This window comes from Scomber japonicus, chromosome 23 (assembly GCF_027409825.1).
Source record: "Scomber japonicus isolate fScoJap1 chromosome 23, fScoJap1.pri, whole genome shotgun sequence".
In the NCBI taxonomy this organism is placed as follows: domain Eukaryota; kingdom Metazoa; phylum Chordata; class Actinopteri; order Scombriformes; family Scombridae; genus Scomber; species Scomber japonicus.
Genome location: NC_070600.1, coordinates 107,501 through 132,068, shown reverse-complemented (window position 1 = coordinate 132,068; position 24,568 = coordinate 107,501). Strand labels below are relative to the sequence as shown.

The 24,568-nt window shown below is 39.7% G+C and overlaps 2 protein-coding genes across 2 annotated transcripts in view; one reads left to right on the top strand and one right to left on the bottom strand.

Annotated features, from left to right (window-relative positions):
• Nucleotides 1-24,568, bottom strand: part of cog5 (component of oligomeric golgi complex 5) — a 75,292-nt gene that overhangs the window by 40,406 nt on the left and 10,318 nt on the right.
• On the top strand, nucleotides 15,937-17,958 carry LOC128353276 (G-protein coupled receptor 22-like). Its single transcript, XM_053313970.1, has 3 exons — nucleotides 15,937-16,059; nucleotides 16,474-16,620; nucleotides 16,900-17,958. Exons 1-3 carry the CDS (start codon nucleotides 15,937-15,939, stop codon nucleotides 17,956-17,958), a joined length of 1,329 nt encoding a protein of 442 aa, XP_053169945.1.

The window sequence follows — 24,568 nt, the reverse complement described above, 5'->3', positions numbered from 1 at the left end:
TTTTAAGCTTCTGTATTTCCATCTATGTTCACCAAGACTCTAATAACCAGAAGCGTGTTTACCCATGCATTTCTAGCTCCACTGCATTAAAATGGAGACTTGGCCCTTTATTTACACATTACCAAGGTGAATCACAGTATTGGAGCTCAATTGACGATGGATTTTTTTTTCACCATGCATGCGCTTACCACAGAGTCAACGTACTCTGACTTGATTGAATCTGATTTAAATCATCTGGTCTGGAACCACAATATAAAATAATCTACGAGGCCATGGTTAGTGGTGGTCTTGGATTAGAATGAATCATATTGCTGGTTTTACCAATACCCAGTGTTTCTCCATTAACATGCGTAATGGAAACATTTCAGATAATTCCGATACAACATCTCCACTAAATATGATCTCACAAATTACAAGAGAGTGCCTAAATATTTGGAAATATACACGTTTTTTTTAGTTGTGTTAGCTGTGTAACACACTGGATTGGAAATCAAACCGTAAACAGGGTGTTAAACTTTAGATTTTTAGATTCAATTCAGCCTATGACATTTTAATTATGACTTTTAAAGAACCCCAATATTTTTTAGCTCAGGTAGATGGACACTAGAGGGGTCCGTCATGTTCAAATACTTCAAATTGAAGAGTCTGCAATCACCTTTCTCCAACACGTCAATGGCCTAGTCAGACTGAAACTTCATCAATGCATCTCCTTTATGATTGAATTATCATGTCTGTTATTTATTTTGTATCCCGTTGACAGAAAAGATGACAGCGGGACTAGTCAGCTTGACAGATTTGTCAGCAACACTTGTTTCAAAGAAGCACATAGCGCTTCTGATTGCGTGGTAAACATTTCCTTTCTGCTTTTGCTTCTGCATCGTTCGCCCACCCACTGGCTTTGTAAAGCCTCATTGAGCATTAGAGGAAGAAATATTGACTTGTCTTGCAACTGAATCCCGTCTTGGGATGATATGAAATTGACATTGATGTAACCCTTACCTATATGTGTGATTTTGCCCAGCAAGCCATGAGTGCCTTGAGCAAACACTTGAGCCTCTGCCATGTTGATTCTAACAGTAATAACAGTGAAACTCCTCCCATAGTTTCTGTTGCTGTGGTTCATTTTGAGACATTCTCATTTACTGTGCCATGATGTACAAATAAGCGAAAGGGCTCAAGTAATCGAAGTGCGTGGCTCTTTTTATAGAAAGCATGGTGAAGAATGGGCCAACATCAAGTGTCTCGTCTCTTAAGAATTTTTGAGACAGTGACTCTGTAGTCTTGATTTGTGTGGGAAGTTCATTGAGCCAGGAAGGAAGAGTGAAGCCGGGCCAGGCAGAGAGATGAGCAGGCTGGAACAGGGAAGCACAGTCAAGATGTGATGGGAGAATGCAGGCTGATTAGTGTGACTAAACCATGGCCTGCTGGTACAACTCCTTCTGGCAACTTTATATGCTGGATTCGGAAGTGAAGTGAAGTGAAGTTGTCAAGTGTGGTGTGGTGTTGATATGGAAGAAGAGGGAGGGGGACTAAATAGCAACTTCACAGAGCATGGAACTCTAATGAGATACTACATGGGTCAAAATCTGAAAGGGAAGAGAAAGCATTGTTCACATACTTGCCTGTATATATTGGGTTAGGGTTAGATGGGATAGATAGTAAAAAGTCTTTTTGACTATTCAAAGCACTTTTAAATTACATCACATTCACACACTGATGAAAGGAGCTACCATGCAGGGTGCTGACCTGCTCATCAGATGGAGCCATTCACATACATTCGTACACCGTTGGCACAGCCACTGGGAGCAATTCAGGGTTAATTATATTTCCCAAGGACACATCAACATGTGGATTGGAGGAGTAAAACTGCCAATCTTTCAATTGGTGGACGAAAGCTCTACCTCCTGAGCCACAGCTGATGGCCAAGCAACCCAAGCCAATGCGAAGTTAAATGTCCCCAAAGAATTTCAAGTTTTGCACAATGGAAACATAACTAAACACAGCAGCATTCTGAAATGTTTACTAGGCAATGACACCAACGCTAAAGCAATTTGTTTTATCTTCAAAACTTGTGTGTGCCAATGTGCTTAATTGCTTCTTGTACATGCATGGCGATCATTTCTGAGAACTGCATTTTTGAGGGGCAAGACCTGATAATTGTTCTAATGGAGATAACGGCACACAGTCTCTCCTTAAAGGCATTTATAATGTTGCACACAAAAAGAGCAATATTAATTGCACAAAGAACAAAAAAAAGAGCTTGAGAAATTTAAGTCCTGTCTACTTCCTTTCCTCCATACACTGGTCAGTCACTGCATCAAGTAGATATGAGTCTTTGATTGATGGTTTCATACATTTACAGAAGTGGTGAGGGGCAGCTGGAGGAGGTTTCAGGAGCTTTCAACTATTCTACACACGGTTCGGTTAGGGCACACTGGTGCCTTTAGATGCCATGATTATTCCCATTGTAGCAATATTGGGCTTTAAGTTGATTTTGCCAGGAGTTATCTTCACACTAACAGTAAATTCTGATCAAGAAAAGAGAGAAACATTTTAGTTTGGAGTTACATTTATGAATAAAAATGTGTCTTTCTTCTTTCTTCATATTCATTCAGTCTCATGCCATCAGCCAAACTATTTTTTGATTGCAACCCTAATTTAAAATTTTCAAAGTATTAGCATCTTTCTGACAGCCATGTGTTTTGCTAAATCAGAAAGACAATAGGTTGAGGGAAATCAGCCCTTGATTATGAGGTGAGAAGCAGAGAAGTGTGGGGAATGGGGACTGATATCAAACCATTTCAGATGTGCTGTTTGTCTAGAGCTGCAGATTGTTTGCTCTTCTTCCCGGAGAGAGAAAGACGGAGAGTATTATCAGGCAGGTGGCGGGCTGAGGCGCATATGACCAGGGAATTGGACAGGAGCCACATTCAATTCCAAAGCAATCCATTCGAAGCCTCAACCAAAGCGCAGAGTCTGCTGGGGACCACGATCGAACAGCTGAGCCCCACATCCCTTTGCTTGTTTAGATATGTGTGTATGTGAGACAGACAGGAAAAGAAAGAGGTTGATCTTTTCTGACTTGTGTCATAATATGCTCAGAGGTCTGTCTGATACGCCATGCTTGAAGCCACACACACATACACACAATGACATACAATACAGGCCAATGGATATTATGTGTTGGTTCCCAGGGGATAAGTTGTGCTCTGGCACAGATGTGCCCTGCTTTCTTTGTTGGGGGAATTCATTCAGCTCATGCTTTACAGGATGATGAGGTATATATTACCAATAATCAAAGTTAACCATGGATATAAACATTCTTTACAACACTGGAATTTATCACAGCATTCACATGCTTGAAAACTGTAGAATGTCAGAGCATACCCCCCTTCAGCATCACCTTGGTGACAGAGGTAATCAGCCAGCTGGCTTGTGGATGGAGACAGGCAGCAGGGAGGGATCTGTTTCCCGCTTATCAGAGCATATTAAACACTCAGGAAATAATTATCATTGAGCGCAAATGAAGAAGGCTGAGGTGTAGGTGAGAGGTAGCCCTGACAGTGATTCCGTAAGAGAAGCTAAAAACAGCTTCATTAAACATTAAAAGGGGACGTATTATGATTATTTCCAGCTTTGTATTTTTATTCTGGGACTCCATTCTTTGTTTATCTAATATGGGCCTTTATGTTCTGATCGATCAGCTTTCCAGAAGCCTGTTGAGGGGCATTTGTATCAGAGTGGTGTTAAGTTACCACCGATACAAACCCAACACTTCCTGCTATACTGCTTCAAACCAAAAGCTTTTAAATGACACAATAACGAGAGACTTGTATTGTAAAGAATTTACAGGAAATTAAATGTGTTCCTCACTGAACAAGCAGACCTTTGTAAGCAGCACTAGCAATGACACAACAAAATATGGACATATTTGGAGCTATTTGTTGAGCAGATCAGTTAAAAATGATGTAGGAAGGAATAGTACAAGCAGAAACAGACACAGAGACGATGATGTTTGATTAGGGGCTGCAGACAACCAGCACACTGTCCTGTTAATTTGTGACTTACAGTATTCAGCTGGAATTGTTGAAGTAAGGATTGTGCTGTCTGATGATTTGTTCAACTCAAAAACAGCAAGCAGAGTTAGGCATACTTCTAATCATCAATCGCAGGACATTACTATCAAAGAATACAACATGTACTTCAAAGCTACAGACAATGTAGTTTTGAAGGAGAACCAAATTGAACTGTATTCATAAAAAGTGGTTCTGAAAGGTCTGCATTCATCAGAAAGCTTTTTCAGGCTTTTTTGGAGGAGCCCATAGTGACAGCTGACTTTCTACTGACTCCCTGCAAACACAAATGTCATGGAGATAATTAACTGAACGCTTTACAGCTGTTTCTTTAGTAATTAGAGTGTATGACAGAAAATTGTTTTGGGCCAGTGGGCATCGTGTAAACTGCAATTCCGACTGAGACCAATGCATCAAATCAGTGCACAGTCCAGCACTATTCCTGATGGCTTGATGAAAAAATCCATACAGATTTCTCATATCACTCCTGCAGCCTCATCAACTTCTGCCAGTCCATGTAAGCACATGCTTACAATGCTCCAAGCACTCATATCTTCACCCAAAATATGACCAATAAATAAATAAACACAGAAATACACAGCTTTCAATTTACACTAGCTGTTTGTCACATTCAACCAACAATTATTGAATTCTGTTTGACAGTAAAATGATACCCACAAGGGGTCTACTGATAGGTGTGTTTCAGGGCCAATGTGCATATCAATCATTAGTAATCAAGGAGACCAATAACCGGTATTAAATACTTCTATACATTCACAATAAAAATGAAAATCTTGAGGTTAAGTTTTTAATGATTTCAAGTCATGATTAGGTTTCCTTTATTACAGCACAATAGCTTTGAAAAACCTTTAGTTGGTTTCAGTTATTTAAATGCATTGGTGGAAAGTAACAAATACATTTACTCAAGTACTGTATTTAAGTATAATTTTGAGGTACTTGTACTTTATTTGAGCATTTCCATTCTACTTTTACTCCACTACATTTCAGAGGGAAATACTGTCCTTTCTATTCCACTACATTTATTTGACAGCATTTCAAAGAAGCCATCACGTCTGACAAGTATTCAGTCCCCTTGGTAAGCTGATTAAAAAGAGACTGTGTAGCAACATAAAGCAGACTCCTCTGCCAGAATCAGAGATTTTGTGCAGGATGTTGTTTTTAAGCTTTCAAGAAGAAGAATGCCTGTAACAGCTTCTCAAACATAATGTGTATAAAGAAGCAGTAGGGCTGTTGACTGCCAGGGTGCAGTTTGTCACAACTAGTGTAAACCATGATGTGATACTCTGTGTGCGCATTTGCTTAAAAGGTCCAATAAAATTTTATTTTACTGCAAACATCTGTTGAAACAAAAAAACAGCTTTCCCTGAAATCCAGGGTCTCATCAGTTATATGACATCTCATCAGTCATTTGTCATAATTATTATTATTTAGTTATACACTTCTATATCTCAGCCAAGCATTCACTGATCTATGTGAACAGTTAGGCAACGTTACCACAAGAAGCAAATTTCTTTCTCATGCACTCTGCTCTAAGCTATAATCACATCTTTAGCAGACTTACACCCAAGTGAACCATTCTCAAGTTTTTATTGTAGGGCAGCTACAGCTTCCTATAGCCTTAATCACCAATGTTATAAAATCCTGACTCCTTAGAGGACAATAACATAACAAAACAAAACAAAATCATAATTACAGTAATGATAATAATAATAATAATAATAATAATAATAATAATAATAACAACAATAATGATAATAATAATATATGTAAATAAATGCTAAGTAGGTTTATACCTAATTAATAGCAGCTTAAAGAATACTAGAAATAAAATGCCTCCTTTTTATCTCTTCATTTCCTTGGCTGTATTTTTATTCTACCTATTCTAGACTTGGGCTAGAAGTAGACATTTTGTATTACCAGATAATGACTCATTTTCCAATTAATAGTTTTACTGTTTAAAAATAATTACAATAGCCAAGAGCCCACGCCAATATCATTAAAATGGCTTGCCTGGTCTTTTTATACTCTAACCTAACAAGCACAAGCAGACAATTCTTCACTTTTGTGGAGACATTTCTTCTTTTTAATTTGATTACTTTTTTAGATTGTCAAAAATGTCAAATTTACTTTGCTAGCATTACCTTAGCTCCCCCAACACTATCCAGATGTCCTTCTCAATGATCCATTAACACTTTTTTTGATATGTTCACACATCACTGGGTTAACAGAGACATGAGGTAGCACATTGCAGAGGTAGATAACTATGGCACATAGACTGAACAGTGAACACCAAGTGTAAGGGAAATTGACGGCTGTACTAGTTTTATGATACAAAAAGCAAACAAAACAGATGATAGCCATCTCTGTAGAGGAACTATGTTTTACCTTTTCCATAGAAATATTAACAGTTCTTAATAAATTGTAATTTTATGTTTGGGATAGTAGCAGTTAAGCTCTCAAACTTGCAGCATTAAGATAAACCTCATGCATGTTTTCATAATTTTAATAACTACAATTTTGCTTTAGCGGATGTTCAGACAGATGTGTGTAAATGGACTGAATGAAAAAAAATCCATATAACATTGCTATCAAGGCCGGGAAAACATTGTAAAATACCCATCGCTCGGCTACTCAAACAGCCATTGCCAGAGCATTAAAAAGATTCAATACCTGGCTCAATTAAGCCCAGTGCTGCCTTGTTTTCCAAAAGCATCTGCAGGCTAAGATCTCAGACCGTAGACCCGCAAATGGGCTAAGAACAATGTCTCAGTTTCTCCAACCAGAAAGTCAGTAGCCTGAAGCTAGGTACCAATTTGCTTGGTTAACCCTGCCATTACTCAGATGAAAGAGGCTTACTGTAATTCTTGAAAAGATGAGAAGCCAATCACATCCAATATCAACAGATCAAGAATCGAGTATTCAACATATTGAGAGATATTACGTTATTGCAGCAGCAAGAAGCAAAATTGAGTCAGGTAAACAATCAACAATATAATCAACCACCTAGAATAAGTACAAGTAATAGAAACTATGTGATTGATCTGATTGTACTTTCATTGGGTTTTTGCCTCTCAGGTTTTGATAGAACACTACTTCACTTGTAAATATGGTATAAAACGGTTTATAGAGAAAAGCTTTGTAGCAGACACAGACTCAATCATATTTGTGGTCCAAAGCTGGATCAGATCATGACAGTGTGCATTCTGAGCACTTCCAGGTCTCAGCTTACCATTCACCAGAGTTGGGTATTGTTTAAAAAAATGACAATACCAGTACCAATCCAAGGACCCTTAAAGTGATACCGATGCCAAATTGAATAGAAGCATTAAATTGCATAAAATGCCACCACTCCTCCATATCTAAATGATTAGATTTCTTACACAAATGCATTTTGAACGTTTTCAAATTGTTAAAATCGAAGAACGCTTGTGTTGATTGGCTGTGAGCAAGTCCATTCAAATAGTCATTTTTTTCTAGTTCTGTATGCAAAAAGGATCAATTGCAGGTATTGTTTGAGAGGAGACGTTTTGATTTTGGTCAATACCTTAAAAAAGGTATCGATGACCCATACCCAACCCTACCGATCACCTTGGATTGAGGAACCTGAGTGGTTGGACTCTGTTACACTTGCTTGCAGATCTAGTGTTAGAACAGTTTTTTTTGTCAATCTTGAATCATTATGCTACACACTAGCCAGAAGATGTAAGTATACCTATATTTACCTATTGTTATTTTTCAAAGGAGATGGCTTTTTCTGAGTTTCACTATGACTCATGTTGTAGCTGCTGCCGTTTTGTGAGTTATTAGCTCTGTAGACAATCTTAATCTTGATCTTGACCTTGAATTGGCAGCCATCTGAGCCGCGGGACCATCATCAAGGCTTCAGCATTTACTCATGTGGCATTTATCCCTTAAGCGCAAAGTCCATGACTGCTCGTAAGTGCAAAGCACATACACAAACACAGCCCTCCGCTTCCTTTCACTCATATGCACCTCTGTTTGAAATAGCCCAGCTGGAGACTAGACAACAGCCAGCAGCCTTTAGGCTAGCCAGCAGACAGCCTAGATATCAGGTTGCAATATTAATGCATTCATTAAACATTTATGAATGTTTTCTGTTGCACTCTATTGTGCTTACAGCAATTTTAGGTGTGAAAATAGCCTCTTGCACATGGGGTCTGTCTTTTTATGCTCATGGTCTTCAAGCTGTCTGCCTTCTCTCTCTCTCTCTCTCTCTCTCTCTCTCTCTCTCTCTCTCTCTCTCTCGCGCTCTCTCTCTCTCTCATATCTGGGGGGAAAACATGCCTCCCGCTGAGTTGCGCATGACAAAACAGTCGGACTGGAAACTATCTTCTCTGCTTATACTCCTTGAATAAACAGATGAAGAGTGAGAGATGAAGAGGCAAGATACAATGACCAGATCGGGGGGGGGGGGGGGGGGGTGTGAAAAAAAATCAGGTATCACTATCAAAGTCTCCCGGAAGACAACAGACGGGCCCTGATTTGAATTCTGATCTTTCATTCTGTGTTCGCTTTGGCCGGCGGTGCTGTTGTTGCTATGCCAATGTCAAGTAGCCCTAATTAGTCTTCTCAGTAGCTACCTTGCAGATATACTTGCCAGGCAATAAGGGCAACACTGTGAGTGCTCCAATGGTGGCCAGATTGGGACAATTAAGCATGCACCATCCGGCAGGTACTATGCAAACATCAACAGTGGAGGAGTGGCCAAAGTCCTGAGAGGAAGGATGATGCCATTTGTATTGTCATGGTCACCGTTTCTGATTTGGGATCTCTAATGACAAACAAACTTGTGGAGAGATGGCCAACAGGGGAAAGGGAGGGAAACACAAAAAAAGACCCAGATTTGTATTTTGTCTGGTTGCAGGAAACATCTCATTGATTAAAGGCGATACAAAAGACAAAGAAAGCCATCAAAAGACAAGAAAGAGAGAGAGTTTTTTTGTTAAGTCTGCTTTGGGAATCCAATTAGTCAAGCGCAGAGGTGTAAAAGGAAAAGAAGAGAAGGAGGAGACTGTTTCAGAGAGGGGAGAAGGAGGGGGGAGGGAGCGATGGATGAGTAGGAAGGGCTACTGGAGGCAGATACAGAGAGATGCAGAAAGCAGGACAGAGAGACAGCCTGACAGAAAAAGAAGCACAGCAGAGGGAAGAGAGGGGGAGGCAGAGCAGCAGTGTCAGTATCTCTCTCGCTCCCCTGCAGGCTGCATGCTTCTCTACCAGTCAAAATTTTCATCTTGAAGGGGCATCAACAGTGTGGTGATGTTATGATCTATGAATGATGGACTGCTAAGCTACGACTCAGCCACTCAGGCTTATCACCTGTGGGGACGTGCCACACTACACTGCCTTTGGGGACTGAGATTAAAAAGCCCTACGGGGGAAGGAAAGCACTCCGACAGACCAGTGGATCGCTGAGGAATGGTCTCTGTCTAGAGGTAAACTAACAACACGGCACAATCATATACTAACACTGTTATCAGTGAGCTGATAGCAAGGCAATGGAAATGTGTTGCATGAAGGCAATGTAAAATAAACACATTTAGCTGCAGATAAACACACTGTACACACAGCACGCTGACATGTTGAGCCTGTGAGTCAGGATTTTTTTAAAGCAGTCGTTATTCTAAATGGAGAATAATTTGACTAAATGAGTGGCTGTCAAACAGAAAGGAACATGGGTTTTTAAAAGCTAAAGACATAAGCCAAGTTGTAGGAAAGCTTCTACAACACAGAACCAATCAACCTGAAGACTTGTTTGAATTCGCCCTTAGAGTGAGGTCAACTAGAGGACAGATATTCCATACAACAGAAAATACAGCTATAAGAAATGATGAGTTTGACCAAAAAAGAGGATGGCACTTATGCTGTAGAGCAAAAAATATTTTTTTATACAGCAGCAATTATGCGTTGAAGATGATTATCAAGACTGTAACCTGCAAGAGAGGTAGAAAGGTATTAACTTTAACTCAATATCAGAGCAAGAACCTGTCGTAAAAAAACATGAAAGTAAAAGCTGAGAGCACTTGCTCCTTTGTTCAAGGACCTACTAGGGCTCTGACTAACCATTACCCCCATCATCGCACATTATTCTGTCAATTTAACTGATCAATTGTTAAGGTCAGGACACACTGAAAAGTCCCTATCGTGTTTCAGTAGCCCAGGATGACCATTATTTTAAGCTGCTTTTTGTCAATCAGTCTAAATACAGAGACATTTCATTCACACCCTATAAGACAGAGCCAAATCCCTTATATTTGAGAAGATGAAACGATTGAATGTTTTTTTCATAAATGACAATTAAATGTTTCTAAAACTGTTGCTGATTAATTTTCTGTTGACTGGCTAATGGATTAACAGACTAATTAGTTTCCTTGTTGATTTGACAGACCTAGGAAAAATATATACTTTAAGTGCAGTTCAAGACAATCTGAGAAACTGGGCATTATGTCAGGTATTGGTAGGTGTATTGTCAGTAGTAGGTATTCCATCAGAGTGAATGTGATTGGCTGGTTGGGTTTAGGTACAAGTTTTGCGTAGTTAAGAACAGAGTAAAGCCTACGTCTGTCAACAGGTCCCACACTCCAGCGTCATCTTTTTAGCTTCAGGCGTCTCCCTTTGTTAAGCAAGCTCTTTATTTGAAATAGCCAGCGTAAAATGTAGATAATGCTTCACCTATTCTAAGCATATGGAGAGCATCTGCAACCACTGCTAATGTGGTTGAATTTATGATGCTCCACTTTACTTGTGGATAAAAATAACAACATACAGTATTAGTTACATATTTATTTATAGTGGCCATTATTATATCTCACTGATGGGTATATCATTTAATAGTTTAAAACATCATGGATTCTAGCTGTAACCCTCACATCTTGGACCACACTTATGACAAATGCAGTAAATATCTTTCATATATATATCATCAATATATTTCATGATAATTAAAACAAATCAGGATGATCATGATATTTAAAATAGTCTACATTGTCTCATTTCAGTAACTTGAAACTATACCTAATTTTCCAAGTTGGATTACATTTTTTAATATGATATTTGGGAAAATGGGCATTTTTTCCAGGACAGAAAACAAGTCATATGAGGTATAGTCCATAACAACCAGAAACAAGGAGATCCATGCAGGGTGCCAAATAGTTAGGCTGTGTGCCATATGGCCATCACATCACCGGTTCACTTTCAGTCAGAGACTTCTGTACCATATCATATCCCTCTCCCTCTCCACTTGTTTCCCGTCTGCATCTTCTAAAATAAATAACCCCTGCAACAATTGCACAGGTCCGAATACATTATCCCATTTTCACAATGCTCCCTTGCCAGTAATTAAAACCTAGGTGTTGTTTATTCATACTCAGGGGCAACATGGTCTTCTTCAGATGGACATTTTCTGCTGTAAGTATCTTTGTCAACCTTCCAATAAACATTAATAAAAGTAGGAGAAGCCATTACCTAAAAAGTGCTGAACCCAGCAAGTATTGATTTAGAAAGCTGACAAGTTTGGCAACCTTTGGAAAATCAAGTACATCCTCTAGCCAACACACAATTTAGTGTTGTCCATGGCAATGGTACAGTATATTACAACTTAGCATGTGAGCTTGAAAGAGCATGTGAGCTTGTTTTGCTACAAAATACGCCTGCTTACTTGAGCAAGTGGTTTGTCGTAGTGTTTAATACAAGCAGAAGATAAAACTCACCATTTAACTGCTTTAACTGTTAAGTGTAAGTATGAATGTGCAAGCCATATCTACATTACAATATGTACTGTAAAAAAGGCAATATACTGTATATCAATTATATTGTTTTCATGTTTTTTCATTTTATAAAACCCAATGTTCTCCAATTCTAAATGTTTTCTTTACACATGCAGCCACATTCCCCTGATAAAATAGTCATAAAATTGGACATATTTTGATCTAAATGAAGAACTGTGTGATCACATAATAAGTAAACATGGCTATAAATCTGGACAGTATTTCAACAGATATCTTAGACTCAATAAATAAAGACTTGACAGTTTGATACCATGGACGTATTTACAATCATTACCAAAAATAGAATCTATGAACAAACCAGCTGAGTCCTGAACTGTCTTGCTGTTCTGCGAGTCCATCAGCATATCATTTTATACATTAAAACAGTCTGCCGAGAACCAGTTCACAGTTTTCAGCGCTCATTTGCTGAGCAACACATGATGAGAACCATCAAAGACAAAGGCAAGGCATCAAAAGCCTGATTAAACACATTCGGCGCACACACAAACATGAGCGCAAACACTCACAGACGCAGGCGTCCAATTAGCACAGAAAGAGCAAGCTATCTGTCAGGGGATGATAAATGAGTTGAAATTAGGTGGAAGTTATGTGATGCAACATGCAGACCAGGGAGAAACGATGTGATTTCAAAGTGACAGATTCTTTCTTTTTACCCTTTTTCTCTGAACTATTCCATCCTTTTCTCTGCAGGATCAAATATGAAATATGATGGGAGGAGGAAAGCAAGGGAAGGGCATGACGATGAAGGGACATGACATCATTCTCTGCTTCAATCAATTCTTCTCTCACACTTGGGTCAAGGATAGAGTTGGAGTAAAAAGGCTGTGAATGTCCAAGAGTCAAGGGATACTGGTGATTGTGTGGTATGACCTTTTGGTTACAGGGATGTTAAGGGGTTAACTGAGTCCAGTCCTGAGGAAAAAAACACCCAAGCTGTTTTCTCTTCCTCTTGGAACCTCCCCTCATTCTGTCATCTCTACCATTTCCCCTCGTCTGTTCTCTGGAATATGAATAGACCATATTTGGACCTCCACCGTTCCCTAAGAGATCAAGAGACTTGAAGTGTGAATGACGGACAATACCTGAAAAGTGGAGAGTAGTGCAGAAAGGAAGATTGTTCTGGCACTGGCATCATTTTCAGGCGGAGATGACACTGGAGGCAACAGTCCAAGCACAAGGGACAATGATGAGACAGAGCTTTGCATGAAAGAAAGCATTGATCTTAGTGCGTCGTACTGATGTTGCAAACCACATGCCCCCCAAAGTGGGGCGGGTGTGTGTTGCTTTCTGCGTTTGACAAACAGACTTTTCCCTTCGCCTGAGTGGAGCCAGTATCCCAAATGCTCCTGGGAGCCTTCTCATTGTCACATTTCGATGTTCGAAAGAATGCGGCAAATCAAGTGGATGAACTGAAGATTGATCTTGTCAAGTCAGAATATGGTGGGATTGTTTGACGTGCTCCAGCAAGTTCCTCGTGGCCACTTCGATTGCTGCTGAGCTGGAGAGGATACTTTTGGGAGGGAGCGGTAAGCTTAAGCTTTCTATCACACCTGCACTCAGTTTTCTTTGGTCCAAACCATAGGGGAATCAATGCCTTATATTCTTGTATTCTTGCATTTGGTTTTAGGCTCAGCAAGCAACCCAGGACAAAAATAACTTGGTTGCTGGAAAGATTCTTTTAACTCATCACCCTATGAGGCTTTGAAGACAGTGATGTAAACAAAGATGAACTCCAGTAATTTTGGCTAAAGGTGTGTACTAGGACTTTCAGTGTGTCCAAAGGCAAGCATGTTTTTAGCTTTTCTAAACAGTCTCTCTAACAGGCAGGTCAAAAGTCTGTCATTATATAAATGTAAAGATGCAATAATTGTTCAACAATGAACAATTTGGACAGTCTTTTCTGAGAGACGAAATATTGTTTCCCTCAGTTTTACACATAAAAAGTGACAAAAGAAATCAAGTGGAAGAAGTTCAAATGCTTTCTATTTCCTCACTTCCACGCACATAGCCAATCATTGTATCAAGCTGGTGTGCTTGTCAACCAGTTACATGTCAGAAACGCATGGGGGGGGGGGGGGGGGGGGTTCATGATTAATTCATGATGGCAAAACAGCTTTGGAAAGCCTTTAGCTGGTTCATCTGACAGCTTTAGTTACTAGTTACTTTTTAGATTGACCTTTTATATAAAATAAAATAATAATACATTGTTAAAGATTAAAACAGTGGTCCCAAACTTTTTGGCTTGTGGCCCCTCAGTGTGTATTTGTGTGTCTTTGTCATGTTTCAGGTGTCTTTGGGATGTTTGCAGTTCCAAAGAGATATTTCAGCTCACATGGCTTCAAATGACTAACTGCTTAAAGTCCAAAGAGGTAAAACTCTTCTTAATACCCCTCAGATTTATCTCATGACCCTCACAAAGCAGTTCAAACTAACTCCACCTCCAGCAACTGCAACAATAAAGTGCTGCTTATGATTCAACTTATCAGTATTAATAATGCACTTTGTTAAATTAATTATTATAATTTTTCTTAAATACCTTAAGTACATTTAGTTGGGAATGCTTCTGTACTTTTACTTAAGTAGGATTTAAATTCAAATGAAGTTTTTAACATTATGGTATTGAGACTTTCACTAAAGTAGAGAATCTGAAACCTTATTCCAACTTCACATTAACAATATGTGATAGCAGGCATTCAAAACTAGGCTACTTGATTAATCATGATGACGATAGCTGAATATGTATAATAAACAGAAGTGACTATTCAACTCTGACAACTGTACACAATATAAACAGTCCATGTATGGATTAACACAGACCTTAGATGTAGTTCCATTATGTCTGACATCTCTAACAACAATCCTGCACCCCTCTAACAGTTACAAGAAACAGAGTCAGAGACAGCTTCAGGACACACTGTAGTAAGCTTACTAGTAGTCATGTGTTGAGACTGAGAGCATGACTACCTGCTATGTGACGCGTAAGAAATAACATTATAAACCATCAATTATTGTGGTAGTGAGGTGACTGAATTATGGATCAAAAAATCAATTTGTTGATGTTCATGTTAAAAGTCAGCTCTAACGTAACAACATTTTACGTTACATCACTGCAGCTAAGTGCATTATTCAATCATATTCAGGGGTGTACCTGGTAAACTGGGCATGCTTTTCATCACAGAAATAGATCATAAGATCGTGGTGTTTTTAAAACTTCGGTGGTAGAGGATTGTGAGGCTTATTGGAACATCGACAATATCTGCTGCCTCACTTACGAGACACAGATCTGCTATTACTCATAATGTGATAGTGCTGTGAGCAGGACATTACCTGAGACCACAGAGTGATGACTACAGAGAGAGGTGGCTGCATCAGAGCCAAAGTAACGCATATCTATAATCACATTTTTAAAAATAAACTATTACCACTATTGTAAAAGTGCTGAATATCGGATCCAATAACTGGCCAGGCTGATAGTCAGTCAAACCCTATTTACTGTATCCTATGTACCAAACTGCAACAAATATACAAGCATTGACCAGATGCATTATTGAATTTTGAGAGGGACGGCCCTCTTTAGTCACAAGTTTTGTTATGCAATTAGTCTTCTGTATTGCTGATTTTTCTCAGAAAAACAAAATCACCACCCTGTAAAAAATACAAAGGGTGTACTTTCCCAAGAGGTTTTTTCCCCCCGTACAGTTTCAACTTGTGTTAAAATTAGCAAAGGACCTTAAAAGCTAGCTGAATGTTACATAAGGTTCCATGTTAATGAAGTATTTAGAAATACAGGCACTCAGACACTAAAATATTCTGTAGCTGCATGTCAAGAGGTGATTGCTGTACTATCTTGTAACCTTACCCTCATTGCACATTTACATTCTCAAGCTAAAAGCAAGGTGCATGTTCACTGGTTGACAGTTTAGCAAATCTCTGGTTGACAATATTATCTGGTAGAATTTAAGATGCCATGGTTCAGTTTTTAACTAAAACCGTTTGTGTCCAAACTGCTGGCCAGACCTCTTCCTCCCATCAGGATAATGCACACATACCCAGTGTTGATATCTGCAGCCACCATGAGCAACATGACTGTGCTTGACACTGCTGATCCCTATGACCTCGACATGACCTCCTCTGAGGCCATTTACCCCATCAGTTTCCAGGTACTGTACTGCTACATTCTCAGATAGCTGTTTAACTGCATCATGTCACAACCCTGCAAGATATTTCTCTGCTATTAAAATCAATCCACAAAAATCTACGTAATATTACAACTATTCAATTAATATCCAACTATTTTGATAATTAAGCAATCATCATTTAGCCATTTTTTAAAAGAAAATGTCCAAATTCTCTGATTCCAGCTTCTCAAACATGATTTTATTTTTAATATTCTATGATGATAAACTGAATGTCTGTTGGTCAAGACAAACAATATATTTGAGAAAATTGCCATGGGTTTTGACATTGTTTCATCATTTTATGGACAAACAACAATCAATTAATTGAGAATTATGACTAAAAATGTAATACCACACTAAATGGTGTTATTGCCACCATGCTCTATCTGTTGGTAGGTTTCTCTGACAGGCTTCCTGCTTTTGGAGATAGTTTTGGGCCTGAGCTCCAACCTCACAGTGCTGGTTCTCTATTGTATGAAACAGAACCTCATCAGCTCTGTCTCCAACATCATCACCATGAACCTGCATGTGGTGGATGTGTTGGTGAGTTATTATCAATTTTGTTTTCTTTTTTTGCATACAGGGATTTGGCATGGTAGTTGAGATGGTTCTGAAGAATGTTAAAATTAAAAAAGGCCTCTTAGTGCTGCTAGCATATTTCGGTTATACTGTGTACAGTAAGGATCATCTCTTTAGAATCAACATATAGATAACAATCAATATAATTGTTATGATGATATTAGATAGTACAAAGCATATTTTCTAGTTTTATCTGATCCGAAATGAATTTGAAATGTGACCTGAGATCTTGTCTGTTTCCAGGTGTGCGTCTGCTGCATCCCACTGACAGCTGTGGTGGTGCTACTTCCTTTGGAGGCAGACACAGCCATGGTCTGCTGTTTCCATGAGGCCTGCGTCTCCTTTGCAAGCGTAGCTACTGCTTCCAACGTCCTGGCCATCACCGTGGACCGTTACGACATCTCTGTGCGCCCAGCAAACCGTGTGCTTACTATGGGCCGAGCTGTGGCTCTACTGGGATCCATTTGGGCTCTGTCCTTTTTCAGTTTCCTGGTTCCCTTCATGGAAGTAGGCTTCTTCATCAGTTCTGGTTCGGACCTTGTGAACCAGACCGTAGTGGTCTCAGTGGCTCATACAAATGAGTACTACACAGAGCTAGGTTTGTACTATCACCTGCTAGCACAGATCCCTATATTCTTTTTTACAGCTGTTGTGATGCTAGTGACTTACTACAAGATACTTCAAGCACTAAATATTCGCATTGGAACACGTTTTCAGCACAACCTCCCTAAAAAGAAGCAAAAGAGTAAAAACACTATCTCGCTGAGCACTGCGACACAAGCAGAGTCGACTGATGCTTCACAGAGCAGCACAGGGGTCAGGGCAGGTGCGAGTGCGAGTGCACCTTTGGGTATGCGTGCATCAGTGTCAGTCATTATTGCGCTGAGGAGAGCAGTGAAGCGTCATCGGGAGAGAAGGGAGAGGCAGAAACGAGTCTTCAGGATGTCTCTTCTCATCATCTCCACATTCTTACTTTGCTGGACTCCAATAACTGTGCTCAACACCATCATCCTCAGCACCGGACCCAGCGATTTGACTGTACGCCTCCGCCTGGGCTTCCTGGTGATGGCTTATGGAACCACCATCTTTCATCCGCTCCTCTATGCGTTCACTCGGCAGAAATTCCAAAAGGTTTTGAAGAGCAAGATGAAGAAGAGGGTGGTGTCTGTAGTGGAAGCTGACCCCACACCGAATAATGTGGTCATCCATAATTCGTGGATTGACCCCAGGAGAAACAAGAAGGTCACCTTCGAGGACACGGAAGCCAGACAAAAATGTCTATGCTCGCAGGATGCGGAGTAATCGGATGAACTCAAATGTAAATATGTCAAATATGTAGAGTACATTGTAATTGGTTACACTCATTAGAGTGAAGTAACTATGTTTAAAATTCAGAAGCAGATGTTTTAGAGGGTAAATTGAAGTATTGTTCATGCAAATAGATGTGAATAATATTTGGAGAAAATACAAACCAAATGCGACTACGATGATGAAATATACTACAAGTCTAATCAAGCTTAACAGAGGTACGCTCATTAACGAAGGATTATATCAATCTTTGGCAGCTGATTGATGAATAATTAAATAATGACCTCAGAAAAGGAGATGTGTTCCTTGAGATCAGAGGAATGAAGGTGAGGGGTTTCCTAAATGTACAACGTCACATAACATCAGCTGAAACTAACATAAGCTGATGTGTATTAGTAAAAGAATTGCATTTACAGTTAATTATTGCCTCAGTACAAAAAAAGTGTCAAAATAGGTGTTGCGTGCACACGAAGGAGGGTAATTTATTGCTATTTATTGTGGAATGTTGTGGAGTGGTGTCAAGGACAATTCAGTCATTACTCTGTATTTAAGCAGCACTGCGTGTTGTTCTCCAGTTAGTGTAATATGAGACAAATGTCTACATACAGTCATAGAATACCTTGATATTGTTTGTCACAGTTTGTAATAAACGACCAAAAGCACAATATGTATCGGTGTCTGCTCTCCTGCTTCTCTGTGTGGGATTAAATTAAGGACAGAAAGCCTCAGTTCACCGGGGGTCAAGAATTGGCGTGAAATTTACCTCTACCTGTTTTATATTGTGTGGTAAAGATATGAGGCACAACCTTTAAAATCAGTTTTCAAATATAAGTCAACAGTGTGTTTAGAGAATCTGTTTGCATTTTCTGCACGAAAATGAGATAAATGAGGGGAAGAAAATACTGATGAACACCCTGTTTCTATGTAACTTCAATGGAAGTTATGTGTTTGAGAAACACATTTAGCAGGTCACAAGACTTTGAACTTCATTGTGATGTGGAGATCTACTTCAAAATTCAGGCAAAGGAAGAATGAGAGCATTAGCATGATGGAGTAGTAATCAAAGCCCTCACTTTGTATTCAAAATCTGTTGGATCATTGGGGGAAATTTTGTGATTTGTAAATTCTGTAATTTGTACTATCGAGTTTCTATGTAAATAACCTTCTGTTACAAATTAGAACATTATTTTATTTTTGAAGCATCGCCACAGAAGATGAAAGAAGAGATAATACAAAGAGCTGAGTGAATGCACTATATGGCCAAAAGTATGGGAACATGTCATTCCTAAACTGTGAGCACTAATCTGCTGCTGTAACCGCCTCCACTTTTCTGGTTTTCAGGCTTTTCATCAAAAGCTGGAACCTGACTGCGGGGATTTGCTCACATTCAAGAGCATTAGCGAGGTCCAGCACTCATATTGGATGAGAAACCTCTCTCTCACTTGGTGTTCCAGGTCATCCTAACAGTGTTGGATGGGGTTTTAGTTCATCAAAAGTACATCACTGCATGCTGAAGCATCACAATTTCCATTTTTGTATCCAGGATGCCACAACAAACAAAAGCGTGTTGACATAATTTAGATTTTACTAGAGTTGATAACTTCTGGGAACAATTTAAACGCCACTGAAATTAAACTATTCTTCACATGACCCTCTTTAAAAGTGATTCCAGGACCCCCCCAAACACAAAAGCAGCAAAATCCACTTGAGAAATTGTTGGAATTGTTGGACAACAACCGGCTGGCATGGCGGAGACCAGAGCTGACACTGTATCACCTATAAGAGCGTCGCTGTGCTGGAGAGCACCAAGGACACTGACCCCATTTAAAGACTCTTTGCAGCGAATGGAATTTGTGCGAGCCTCCGGGTGTGTGTTTATTTGTGGTGTGTGTGGTATGAGAAGTGGTCACAGTTTAACAGGCACAGGCTGCTGAAAACACTTGTCCTTGTGAACCCTCCTCTGTCACGCTTAATGCCTTGTGATAAGTAAGGGTATCATGGCATATAGATAAATAATGGCGGTGACAAGTAGTGCATCAGTGTCACTTTTCCTCTGCCGACACCAAAAAGGTCACACTGTTCCTTTGAAGCCACCCAACCGTTGGAGGACACAATGCTTCTACCCAAGACGATGAAAATAGGTCTGTGACAGAGCTTAAAGTCAAAATGGCTATCACATCATACATTAAAAAGGCAATGATCATATCCTTGAAGTTCCAGTGAACTGGTATCATTACTTACTTGATGATGTGACATATTTCAAAGTTGAGACAGACAGAGCATCAAACAGTGAGGAATCAGTCTTATGAGCAACACCATGACCTTTGAGCGACTGACTGAAAGTATGTGTTGTTATCGCCATTTCTATGATTCATTCCATCTTGCCCTTCTTTATGACGATTTCGCCATGCTGTGTGGAACAGCTGTACACACATTCATCTTTAAACGTGTTCCGGAGCGTCCTTATAGCTGAGTGGTTACAGCGCAAGACATTTACCTGCAATGTCCCTGCTTCAAGACTGGCGAGGGACCTTTGTTGCATGTCATTTCTCTCTCTCCCTTTGTTTCCTGTTGGCTTCTCTGAAACCAATTGTCCAATAAAAAGGCAAAAATTGCCCCCCTGCCCCCCAAAAAGTCTCATACAACCTAGTTTGTTTGTCAAGCCTATTGAACCCTGATGCCAAGTTCAAATTGACAGCAGCTCTGCGTGAACAAATGCAGGCCTCTCATTCATTTGATTGAGAGCAGTCTGGCAACATAATGCAGAAGGCTCTGGCAACTAAACATATAAAAGTCAAACCTGGATCAACTGTTTTTGCTACAGTTTGACATCATCCAGCGAGGCACTGTGTTGGCCAATTGTATACGAACAAGTGCACAGTCCTGATTGATTACTAGTAACAGAAACACTGCATTTCTACTGTCATGACGAAAAGATACAATAGCCGCTGCAATCATTTTCCTGGGAATCTTGACGCACATGACTTCATGCAAAGAGAAGTAGCAGCATGTGTCAACTTTCAGATCAGTGTCTTGGCCGACAAGTCCATGTGGTTGAGCCCCTCACCCCTTGCAAAAGCCAGCAGCAGCCCCCAGCTCACGAGCTCACACAAGGTGTTTCATGCTGGGCTGGATGCCAGCCAGTAGAAGCAAATGAGTGGCCAGTGAAGAGTGGAATGGCAAAGTATGCCAAAGATACCCACTGTATGTGTGCAGGAACTAAAGGACTGAACCACAGCTTAAAAAAACACTTCATTTACTCATGGAAACACAGTGTCTATAGTTGTCCTTCAAACTTCTAGGAGCTTTGACTCATATGTGTGTGAGTATTTTCATTTTGGGGTGAATTATTTCAGTGTATATTGCCTTAGGTAAATGACTTTGTTAGTTTAAAGTGCACTTATGAGCTATTATGCACTGACCCTGCAGTAAAATGTTAACACATGGGTGTGCAAACTGTGTGCTCCAATGCCTCTCCACTTTGTTCTCAACATTTAGTGTGCAATGGTGCGCATGGTGAAACTTAAGCTAGTAAAAGCAGTGATGGAACTATGTAATTAGAAGTTGATCACAGAGCTTACGAGTCAAATAAGTTTGTTTGTGAGATTTCAATAGTTCTGACTGGCAATTGGTTTCACATTGGAGTTTAAATCATATGAAATATAAATCTACTGGCAGCCAAAACAAATAGTCATCCAATTCTCCTTAATTGCATTCTTATTTCTCTTCTACCATAAGGGAATTTTATCAAAAGCACATTTAAAATCACATGGTGCAACAAAAATAACAGTATGAAGAAAGACTGAAAATATTTCTACCCAATTAAATAAAGGTTGAATATGTAGAATATTTATTAAAAGCTATATATTTTTTTTAAATAATACAGCCACGGGGCGTTTTGAGGGGTACAGAATGAAAGTATTGCTTTTCCATAAAAAAAAAAAAAATCTAGTCTGAATTAATATTTTTTAAATTTTTTGACGAGTTCGACAATGACGTTCTGACACGTTCTGTGTACATTGTATCAGCCAATTAGCAGCCAGAATTGCGGGTTTCCAGGGTTGTCTGTTGTTCCGGTGCAGGTACTGTAGGCTGGCACTGGGTGAAATGGAGTTGTAAACAAGCAGAGCCATGTTGGACTTACTAAAACCAGCATTTTTTGCTCTCAAGTACAACTTTTCATCACAAAACTTCGAAGGTAAGACAGAATATCTGTTAGTCGCTGTAAATAAGTGGTTGTTTACCTTTGTATTCTTTGGCTGCTGGTTCACTGAGTTTTTAGCGCAATAATAGTGGTACTGTTGAACTCGCCAGGGTCTTAGCTTTCATATGAGATGCTATTTGTTTGTGTACCATGAAGTATCAAAACGGTACCAATGGAAATGTGGAGAGTGGGTTGACTTTCTGACGCTATTCGGATTTTGATATTTGATCATTAATATGCTTGGTGTTTGAGTTGTGTTTGGTGTATGTAAAAATTACGTGCTTGTAGCGGAGTTTCTCCTATTTAATTTGATGTGCAGTATGACTGTATTGCTACATCATCCCTATGTTCCCCGGGTCCTATGTTCCCCGCTTTGTATGTGACCGGGAAACATAGGGATGATCCCGTCTACAGTTAGCCAGTTAGCTGAGTTAGCCGCCGAGTTAGCCGCTGAGTTAGCAGCCGAGTTAGAAGATGAGTTAGCCACCGAGTTAGCAGCTGAGCTAGCAGCTGAATTAGCAGCCGAGTTAGCCACCAACCTAGCAACCGAGTTAGCCGCGATCGGGGAACATAGGTACGCTCCCCAGGTTTAACTGCTACTCCCACTGGCGTTACAATGTAATGTACCTCGGTGGTTTCAAGTCAGTTACAGCGAGGGTATGTTCGCTTCCTGTTTTCAAAATAAAAGCACCAACTCTATCGTTATGGTTTTCTTAATACTAAAAGGCAACGGGTGTTTTATTTTGTGAAAATGACCGGAAGTGCGTTACTCACTACGGCTAACTTGAGTGGCCATGCAACTTGAGTAGCATGGGTAGGAACGAAATGCATTATGGGTTATCGTGTAGTTTACTGACTGGTCTACTCACGTCGATCAGGCTACAGAAACAAGCAATCATTTTGAGTTTGGAGCTAGCTAGCTAATCGATTACACACCACTCAAAGAAAGACTTCCAGTTGAAGACTGGCTAACATTAAATACTGTTCTAAAAGTATTGGTCGAAATTAGTCGTTACCCTGTATGATTCATCACTTGACATGACGCTGGCTAATCGACTGACGCACTCGGCACCGGACCTGGCAACCCGACTGCTGGAATTACTTTTTGGTTGTTGCGACTACGATCTCAAGACATTAGATGGCGTTGTTCTGCTCATTCTACATATTCTACCTTTAAGACAGATAGACATAAATGAGAGTGACTTGAATTGAAAAGATAAAACGGTATAATTAAAGCCCATTGATAAAATAATCGAGAACTCACACTTATTAGTTACATTTAAATTTAAGTAGACATTAAATCCACCTTAAATCCAGAAATCAGGTGGGCTGAATCAAAACATACTTTTATCTTAGAGCCTTTCCTTGAATTGCTTTTATCACCTTTAAATATGGTTTGTCTGTTCTATTCTAGATATGGTTTTACTCATCCAATTGTTATTTGTTCTCTTTTTTATTTTATGATTTGTGTATTTTGCTGCCTTGCGAAGCTCTTGGTAACTTGGAATTGCTCTATAAATTAAATGTAATATTATTATTTAAAAGCACCAACAAACAATGACAGGAGACCTAATTCTACACGTGAGCACAGGAAAAGCTCTACCGTCTTTATTTGAACTGACTCTTAAACAGAGACAGGCGCCAGATACACAGAGGCCAAAACTGGGGGGTGATTGATGAAAAACTAAGTCTGGCTGCCGACTTGTGTATGCCTTAATGTTCGAGCCAACTGTTATAAAAGGCAAACAAACAAGGCCTTACATAATTGAGGTGAAGATTACAAAAGCGTGTGCACGTCTGGCAGAGACAAACCTGCTCTGCTTTTTCAAAAAATATTCCCAAATTGTTGAGAGCATGACTGCTCTACTTATCTTTTTTTGTATGTTTATCTTTGAGTCTTCTTTAAGTTCTGGATAGTGTTTAATCTGTCCAGTCTCCCCAGAGCTGCATGCCGAGCATCCTACAGCTGACACAGCAGGCCCCCTGCTCTGATTTATAAGGTCAACAGCCCTGTCGTCACTGGAGCTGCTGTATGATCTTCTCTTCTTGTCGTGTGATCCTACAAACCACAACACATCCATGCTGTACGATGCGTAGCGTCACTACAGACGTCTTGTTCTGTGTTCACACCAACTACGAATGATCTATAATTGACAACGCCTCGCTTATTTCCGATGTCGTCTCCAAAGAAGGAGGCACCTGCTACAGCCACAAACTGTGCCACAGAGATATCAAGTGTACAGTTACACATGTACAAGTCTGACGTACTGTGTGTGTGACTTGGCACTTGTTGTTATAGGTCACTTGTGCCCGAAAGTGTAGCAGTGTGTAATGCAGTGTGACTCTTGGTCAGTATTGTTACTTAGTGGTATTCTTAACAACTCTCTTCTTTCATTTGAT

Coding starts and splice junctions, on each gene's coding strand:
- LOC128353276 (XM_053313970.1), top strand. CDS start 15,937: ATGCACACATACCCAGTGTTGATATCTGCAGCCACCATGAGCAACATG. Junction 16,060..16,473: donor TTTACCCCATCAGTTTCCAG/GTACTGTACTGC, acceptor ATCTGTTGGTAG/GTTTCTCTGACAGGCTTCCT. Junction 16,621..16,899: donor TGCATGTGGTGGATGTGTTG/GTGAGTTATTAT, acceptor GTCTGTTTCCAG/GTGTGCGTCTGCTGCATCCC.